This window comes from Anticarsia gemmatalis, chromosome 20, assembly GCF_050436995.1.
Source record: "Anticarsia gemmatalis isolate Benzon Research Colony breed Stoneville strain chromosome 20, ilAntGemm2 primary, whole genome shotgun sequence".
NCBI classification, from domain to species: domain Eukaryota; kingdom Metazoa; phylum Arthropoda; class Insecta; order Lepidoptera; family Erebidae; genus Anticarsia; species Anticarsia gemmatalis.
In genome coordinates, this window is record NC_134764.1 from 5,179,233 (window position 1) to 5,187,538 (window position 8,306).

An 8,306-nucleotide genomic window follows, 5' to 3' on the forward strand; every position below is an offset into this window, starting at 1 on the left:
TTAACAGTATTCAGAAGCTTGAAAGTCTGACAATCAGTCTTAGCGAGGGGTATAAACCAGGTAACTGGGTTGTGGAGGTCTGACGGCCAATCATTTCATAAAAAATACACCAGTATTTTCATTCAGCTGCATCCGGAGAGACGGGAAGCCGATTCAACATAGTTGGAGGCAAGGCTAGGCTGATGATGAAGAATCTTTTTACTTATTTACTTCTTTGTGTCACAAAACTGTTTTTTAGACTTGATGATCTCTTTGTATTTGATTATAATTATTTGAGATTACCTATAAACAGTCGAACGATTAGGTTATAATCGTACGACTGTTATAGGTAATCTTTTATCACCTATGATAAGACAGGTGTTACAACATGACGCAGAACTAAGATTACTTAATACAACGATACATAATGACAGAGATTTTTATATTTGTAATTAATTAGAATAATAAAATCAAACGTGCTTCTACCCTAATACTATAACAAAACTAGCGGACTGGTCCGATTCTGTCCGGGTAAAATACCATTTTATCCCGTTGCTGCATTCCCGTGGAAATTTTAATCCCATCGATCCCATACAAACATTCAGTTAAGAAAATTACAAACATTTAAAAAAATAATTGTCCACTTAAATTTTATTGTTCAAAAGCATTTCAAAAGTTATACGCGTACAATTTTCATACTTAGAGGTGATTTATTTTTATATGTAAGGATAGCCATACTTATTCCCTCTCGCTATTCGCTCGAAATAAAACAAAAATAAAGTCTTATTAATAATTATATCGGTAGATTTATAGTTAAAATATCACAGATCTGTAAGGGTTCCGTTCAGCGCTCCTTGTAGGTTGGTGACAGCTCGCACGATCCTCACTGGCACTCGCAGACACACGAACGAGAGGTTGTTGTCATCCACGATCCTGAATTCTATGTTCACCGTGATCTGAAAATAAAAACAAAAATATTGTAGAAAAGTAGTTTTTACGGTCTATTTTGTTATGCTATGAAAACTAACTATACCTACTCGGGCCCATAATTTCATTGGTCTGTTGCTCTCACTTACAAATTGTCATTCATATTCTTTGTAAGTATTTGTCATAATAATCAACATAATCCTATAAGTTCTTTGAGATTATTAGTTGTAGTTAATATGTTTGTAACAGCCTGAATTTAATATTTAGTCAATAAGTGGATCCGGAGAAGACGTGAAATATTGTATAAATAGTAATTGATAATGATTATCGTGATTTGACGCAGTTAATTATCTCCAATTGATTTTTAATAATCATAAAGTGACGTCTGATTGGTTAGCTTACTAAGTAACATGATATTATCTACTAGGCAAAGATCATGATTAAGGTCTTAACATTCAATTGACTCTAGAGATTTTTTTATAGGGATGAGAAATACTTAGGGTATACTTACAAGAGGGAAGGCCGTTTCAATGTGCATCTTGAGTGTGTATGAAAGGACTTCTCCAGACATCACAGGGCAGAAACCGTTCGTGAGGAAGTTGCACGTCTCCGCGTTCTCTTCCAGAGGGTAGGGGATCATCCCTATCATTTGCGCTGACGCCAATGTGCGCATTCTACGGATGTTGTAAGCTGAAAATATAATATTTGATAAGTTTACAGTCAACTTGGGTAACTTTGAATCATTTGGGTAACATTGAACGGGGGAATTTGAACTAGTTCAACAATGATAAGTATTTATACATTTATAAAAACGCCAAACGGAGGCACCCAGGTCTATCTATAGATATCGCTAATATCAAACACCTGCACCAGATTTTGTGCAGGTGGCATCAACTAAATAATATACCTACTATAAATCAAATTATAATTTCCATTTAGTGCTTCTGATTTGTGGATTAGTGGCATTGTAATCTGTGTAATTGCGATCGAATGATCTCGCGACGTAAAACGTAAGTTTGCGATTAAACAACATTTTAAATTAGCAAACATGTTCTACAGGTACAACTTTATTCCTACTTTTAGTATATGTCTTTGAAAAAAAAGCAGTGATAGGCGAGTGGTATAACTTGGTGCCTCCAACGCTAGTGGTTGACTTTTGGAAATAATTATCACTTGTTCCAACGACGAAGGAAAACATCGTGATGCAACTTTACATGCCTAAGATTTCTTAAAGATGTGCATAGTCCTCACCCCGCAATTGGCCAGGGTGGTGGACTTAGAGGCCTAACTCCTCCCTCATTACGGGAGGAGACCCTTGCCCAGCAGTGGGACATTATTGGGTTACATTAATTTATTAATTTAGGTAATGAACTTACGTGCTCTGAATATCATGTGGATAACGGCGTCAGATCCACGTGGGAACTGACACGGCGGGTTGTCACATCCTTCTATGTATGCGTTGATCGGCACCACACCGGGGTAGGCAGTACCTGTGGCAAAGACAATAAGACTTAAAGTCCTGTTGATAATACGCTGACCACAGGTTAAGAAACATTGACCTATGTTATCAAGATTAGAATTTTAATCGGATTCCATCTTGAGTTGATACCGTGACAGTGTAATGGTAGCTTGCGCAATATGTTTTAACAGCTACTTAAATAATTAGTTTTTCTTACATGCAAATAACGATTCGATCGAACGAACGATCTTACAGACATATTACGATAATAGGAATTTGGTCTAAACTGCTGCTGACACGTTCTTACCATTCAACTTTATTAAGGACTCTAAGTTTTGGAGATCAATATGAAGCTTTGAAGTGTTAAAATTAAGTTTTTTTGTACTAGATCGGGCGTATTGATTAGGCAATTTTTACATATTTACACAAAGTTTTGTATTACATTCGGCATATAATTTAAAAAGTCAAGACTAACCGAAATAGTTTTTAGGAGAGTTACGCTATATGACTCAACAGTCTGGTTTATATTACCTGTCTTCCTAAAAAAAACATCGCAAGCTACGATTAGTTATAAACAGTTTTGTCACTTTCAATAAAATTTTGACACTGTAAGTGTAAGACCATAAGAATAAAGTACGCAAAAATGTAACTACCTATGGTTTTCTTCATGGTCTTGTTAAACTATAATTAACGATGGCATCTATAATTTGTCATGGTAACTAACTCATAAATGATTCAATTACAAATATTATGTTTTATTTAGCGATAAATTGCTACTAAACCAAGATTGTCTTAAAAATATGACTTCTGTCAAAGTATAGAGGTACATTTTGTTACGAAATACAAATACCAGTGAAAATAGCTAAAATTTTCGGCTGGTTAAGTTGAAATAGCATAGTATAGAAGCCACAGTTCACGGTACTTACATTGGCTTACAGGGGTGCTTTGTCCCTTCACCAGGGCTGCAAACGCACACAGCAGGACCACCAAACGCAACATTTCTCTTGTTTAAAAAATGACTAGTAATGAATTGTACGTTCGATGGTATTTAAATGAGACAGTCGATAACGAACGCATTTTAATCGTACTTTTATCAATGATAAGGGACACCTGCGCCACGAGGGATGGCTGATAAGTTTGCCGCCATGTTACCGAAATTAACAAACACGTTTTGTTTTTTTTTAATATAATTCTTACTGTAATATGTTACGTCTTTTGAGCCAAAATTTTGCTACAGCTGTCAGTTTCAGGGATACTAGTCTACTGTACTGTATTCCATCAGTCTCATCACACGACATCAATGCAGGATCCACGGCTTTAGATAGGCCGTAGGTAGCTGACTAGCCTAAAAGCAGTAATGAGATTTTTTATGGGGATTGGGGAAAGATCAATGATGGATTAGGAAAAACGAAGAAGATTTAGGTAGGTATACTTCGTGACAAAACATTTTTATTTCTTCTCAAAGTTGTCAGCTTCAACACAATTTCGTTTATAAAACCAAGGCATACATCTTAATGAAGGAAAAAATCACTGCAGAAGTATACGTGCAGGTTGTAATTATCAAATAAGGTCTCCACCTTTGTTTAACCCGAAATAAGTCTGACGCAAAATCAGCAAATAAAACATAGATTTTGTTTTCAAACTGCAACATTGTATCATACTTACCAATTATGTAGTTAATCCGCCTAATTGGTTGTTCATTGTTTTTCCTTCTGTCAGGTGTGTCCAGTGATTAATTGATTAAATTCCAACATTATCTCGATAATTATTCGTCATCTTTTTATCCATGGTGTTTAATTACGGGCAGAACAAAGTTTTCAACGTTTCTATCGTTTCGCTTTGTTTTCATCCCCTTTTTCATAAATGCCCAATAAAGAAGTCGATAAGTGTTTTTAGAATATCTGGTTGATAGATAGTACAAAAAAATTTAGTTACCATACGCATTTTTTTCTACAATATTATAAGTAACTAGCTGACCCGGCAAACGTTGTTTTGCCATATAGGTTAAAATAAAAAGAAATAGTGTCACTTAGGAGTATGAAAAATAGACGTTGGCCGATTCTCAGACCTACTCAATATTCTCACAAAATTTCATCAAAATCGGTCAAGCCGTTTCGGAGGAGAATGGCAACGAAAACTGTGACGCGAGAATTTTATATATTAGATTGAGGCGATATATTGAGTTGAAAAGTCCGTAGACTCTAACTATCGCCTCCGCTCCGTAACTTCAGTGCTTTCTTTTCTGAGTAGGTACATTTAGTGGTAGTTTATGTATTCAATAGCGTTTTTTTATTTTTTTATATGAGTTTTAACGCTATTGAATAGATAAACTACCGCTAAATGTACCTACTCAGAAACTGGGGATAGCAATGAAGTTACCTCAGAAACCAGGGGTAAATCACTTTTTATTGGTTTTCGATAAAAAAATACTTTCAATTATCTGATCAACAAACTTATTACAATTTTATTTTGTTACCTTTCAATCATCTCTGCTGCCCATTTTTTTATTAATCCGAGAAAATTCAGAAATAGATGACATTATTTTAAGAACCACTAGTAAAACTTCATCTTTATAAAAACTAATAATTAACACGACCAAGAAAGAGCGCTCTAAACCACGTCAAGTACCCGTTTAACAATTAAAATATAACTGAATAATCTTTTAAGAGCAGATAACTATTATACCTACTTTTTTTATTTTACCTATAAGTGCTTAATGTAATCAGTAATTATGAGTAATTTCGGACGCGGAATTACTAGCCCACACGATAAATAGAAAAACCAGCAGACTAATCTAAAATTATCTTAAAGGTTGGTACACATGTCTAGAGCAGTTAGCCAGCTATTATTTAGTTATTTATTATTGGAAAACACAACTCTTCCTTCTTATTGAGATTCGTTTTTGTTTTTGATATCGCGGGCCGCGACAGTCACATTATTAGGTGTAAAATAAGTACGTTATAATGAACTCTTTTTCTAAGATCTGTATGAAATATAGTAAAATAGTCAACAATTATTTCAAGCCTTTTACCTTTGACGAGTTACCAATTAATTAATTAGGTAATTTAAGTTGTTGGCTAAATGTAGTCGGCCAAAAGCGAGACTGTGACTTTCTACTTCAATGAACTCTCAATTACATAAACATTATAAGGTTTTTCTTATTTGCTTGTATATTACTTTACTCAAATCTTAGTAAAGTCACAGTTTCAAATTGAAATTACGCCAATAAGCGCTCTTATTTGAATTAACCGGTCAGTGTGTACGGGGCTCAATATGCCACCTGTTTAAAACTTATCTGGTAAATCTCTTTAAAATGAAGTGTGTGTGAGTTTCAGCAGTCAATCAGAGTACTTACAATCAACATGATACGTCTTATTATTGCCCTGTGCGGGTTCGTAGCGCTTGTGAATGGGCAGAGCACGCCTGTTAGTCGATGTAAGTTAGTTCATCAAACTATGTGTATTTACTATTTCATTGATTTCGCCTGTATCTGGGTGTTTCAGACGAAGGCTTTTAAAGAAATTCGTTGTCGGAGTTCGGAGTTCAGGGTTACGCAATGTGCCCTGTGTACACATATATACACTTTTTTGCTATCGCGTATTACTCCTACACTAATATCCCTTTCTTTCTAACAAAAAGTTAAGTTTCACGCGTTCCAAGTTACTCTGTTACCCCGCTTATATTTAATAGCAACGTGTAATTCGGAAAAAATCCAGCGAACTGAAGTAATCTTCCGGGATTACAGGTTTTCCTGGAAATAGATATATAGTATTTTTTATCAGAAATTTCCAAAAGCTTAGATCCGTAATATATCTTAGTCTTCGTCTCCACATTCTCAGTAAAAGTTGCTGAAATAATATTACTACCGCGTTTGGAATCAACATTTGTCACTTTCTAGTAATGTTATCCACACTAATTTCAACACTGTACCTATATATATATAATTATATGATTTTTTTATAACTATGTATGTAAAAGAGTAGATGATAAACCTTCTTGTGTTCCAGGCACGGCGTTTGCCGGCGAGCTGCCAATCCACGCCTACATAGAAGGATGTGACACTCCGCCGTGTGTGGTTCGCCACGACACTAACGCTGTCGTACACTTGGTCTTCAGAGCACGTAAGTTATCATAACTTTTAAACTCTCGCGTTGCATGTTTAATGTATAATAGAATATGGGAATTATCGCAGGCTGACTGACGACCACGGCGAGTGCAACCTGCGCCGAAACGTTAGGCATTTTAAGGTAAAATGCGTGTTCGCGTTAATTCCCGTATCCTATTATACACGTGAGTTATCTCGACATTATTACATTAACCCTTTGACCGCCACGGTCGGCTATACTCGACAAATCAGAACGTGCTCACAACGCTATATTTTTGTCGACTTTTGCCGATGAAAGCGTCGTAAGCTTTTTCTGGTTTGTCGAGTATAGCCGACCGTGGCCGTCAAAGGGTTAATAGTTTAAAGAGTATTGTGGCAGAAGGTTAAACAGTCCTTACAGATTTTGGTAATCTATTCCTGATATTCGGTTCCATCCAAGGCCTAGCCTAAGTTCATTCATACCATAATGCGAAAAGACTTTTTCCCCGACCTAATATATTAACGAATACATTTTCAGCTCACAACATCCGTAGAATGCGCACGTTGGCGTCAGCGCAGATGTTAACCATGTTCCCTCACGACCTGAAGGAGAACGCGGAGACGTGCAACTTCCTCAACAACGGCTTCTGCCCGGTGATGGCTGGAGAAGTCCTCTCGTACACGCTCAAGATGTATATTGAAACTATATTCCCTCCCGTAAGTGTTTGTCTTTTGTCTGTAGAAAGAGTAAGGCCCCTCCCCTACTGCGTCGTTTTGAAGCGATGCAAATGCGATGCTGTCGCGCGTAGCATCGATACAGCCGCAAAGCGGTCGCTAGCTGTGTGCCCTCGCCCACGGGCCCAGATTCAATCGCGATGCAAACGCGATTTAGTCGCGGTACCCACTCACGCGCCGCCCTCCGTTCTCTCCCCAATGTCACCCGACGCGGTCGCGCTTGTATCAATACTGTCGCGATGTAGCGCGTTACAGAGGCGACTAACATGCGTTAGAAGCGATGCAAACGCGCGTTTGCCATGTAGCTATAACTTGCATATGTAGTAGATACTCTGTGTAAGGTGGTAATAAATAAATAAACAAACAACTGACAATATTTCAGATCACAGTGAACATAGAATTCAGAATCGTGGATGATGACAACATTCCGTTCATGTGTCTCCGCGTCCCGGTCAGAGTGAGGACTGCACTCAACACGAGGGAAGGACTTAATGGAACTATCATTGATCTAGAATAATAAAGGCTAACGACCTGTTTCATCACTACATGATAAGTAAATGGTGAAACAGTCTACAAAACGAGAAATTGGAAAGAAACGGACATAAATTTAAATATAACATTAATAATTATATAATGTGTTTTATTTGGAATTCTTCTAATTGTCGGAGCGCACAAGTAGTAAATAAAAATCAGTAATAAATATGTGTAGTTTATTATAATATCGTTATAAATTACTTTATTGTCACTGAACAGAAAGTGATGACACCTGTCAATATTTCCCGCCAAAATGCGAGAGGTAACTCACGAATCTTCCGATGTACAAAACTTTTGTTCAAATACTATCTATACTAATATTATATTCTATAATATGGTTCATCAAGGAGCATAGTACCTATATGATGCTTTTACATTCTTTGCGGTCGACGGCTCAAAACCAAAAGACGAGGGTGTATGAGAAATAGATATCGTTTACTCACGCGAAAGAAAATGCTGTTAGGAAAAAAATAAAGTTCTATAACAGTCTTTTAGAACTACACATTTTCTATGAAGGCCTCTGGACTCTCGGGATAAATCCTCTCTTAACGTTTTTATAATATGGCATTGATTGAGCGATATAAGGAG

At 36.6% G+C, this 8,306-nt stretch overlaps 2 protein-coding genes across 2 annotated transcripts; one reads left to right on the forward strand and one right to left on the reverse strand.

Annotated features, from left to right (window-relative positions):
• Window positions 1-760: 760 nt before the first annotated feature.
• Window positions 761-3,413, reverse strand: LOC142981828 (NPC intracellular cholesterol transporter 2-like). The gene is made up of 4 exons (XM_076127952.1): window positions 3,292-3,413; window positions 2,283-2,396; window positions 1,418-1,596; window positions 761-935 (listed from the first exon to the last, which is right to left on the reverse strand). The coding sequence occupies exons 1-4, from the start codon at window positions 3,362-3,364 to the stop codon at window positions 801-803; spliced, it is 501 nt and encodes a 166-aa protein (XP_075984067.1). The 5' UTR covers window positions 3,365-3,413; the 3' UTR covers window positions 761-800.
• A 2,276-nt stretch (window positions 3,414-5,689) lies between these two features.
• On the forward strand, window positions 5,690-7,819 carry LOC142981678 (NPC intracellular cholesterol transporter 2 homolog a-like). Its single transcript, XM_076127748.1, has 4 exons — window positions 5,690-5,800; window positions 6,373-6,486; window positions 6,988-7,166; window positions 7,567-7,819. Exons 1-4 carry the CDS (start codon window positions 5,728-5,730, stop codon window positions 7,699-7,701), a joined length of 501 nt encoding a protein of 166 aa, XP_075983863.1. The 5' UTR covers window positions 5,690-5,727; the 3' UTR covers window positions 7,702-7,819.
• The last annotated feature ends 487 nt before the right edge of the window (window positions 7,820-8,306 follow it).

Excerpts from the sequence above, each read along its gene's own strand:
- LOC142981828 (XM_076127952.1), bottom strand. The coding sequence starts at position 3,364 with ATGTTGCGTTTGGTGGTCCTGCTGTGTGCGTTTGCAGCCCTGGTGAAG. Across the intron at positions 2,397-3,291 it reads AAGCACCCCTGTAAGCCAAT|GTACTGCCTACCCCGGTGTG; the intron begins GTAAGTACCGTG and ends TCTTTGCCACAG. Across the intron at positions 1,597-2,282 it reads CCACATGATATTCAGAGCAC|CTTACAACATCCGTAGAATG; the intron begins GTAAGTTCATTA and ends TTATATTTTCAG.
- LOC142981678 (XM_076127748.1), top strand. The coding sequence starts at position 5,728 with ATGATACGTCTTATTATTGCCCTGTGCGGGTTCGTAGCGCTTGTGAAT. Across the intron at positions 5,801-6,372 it reads GAGCACGCCTGTTAGTCGAT|GCACGGCGTTTGCCGGCGAG; the intron begins GTAAGTTAGTTC and ends CTTGTGTTCCAG. Across the intron at positions 6,487-6,987 it reads ACACTTGGTCTTCAGAGCAC|CTCACAACATCCGTAGAATG; the intron begins GTAAGTTATCAT and ends ATACATTTTCAG.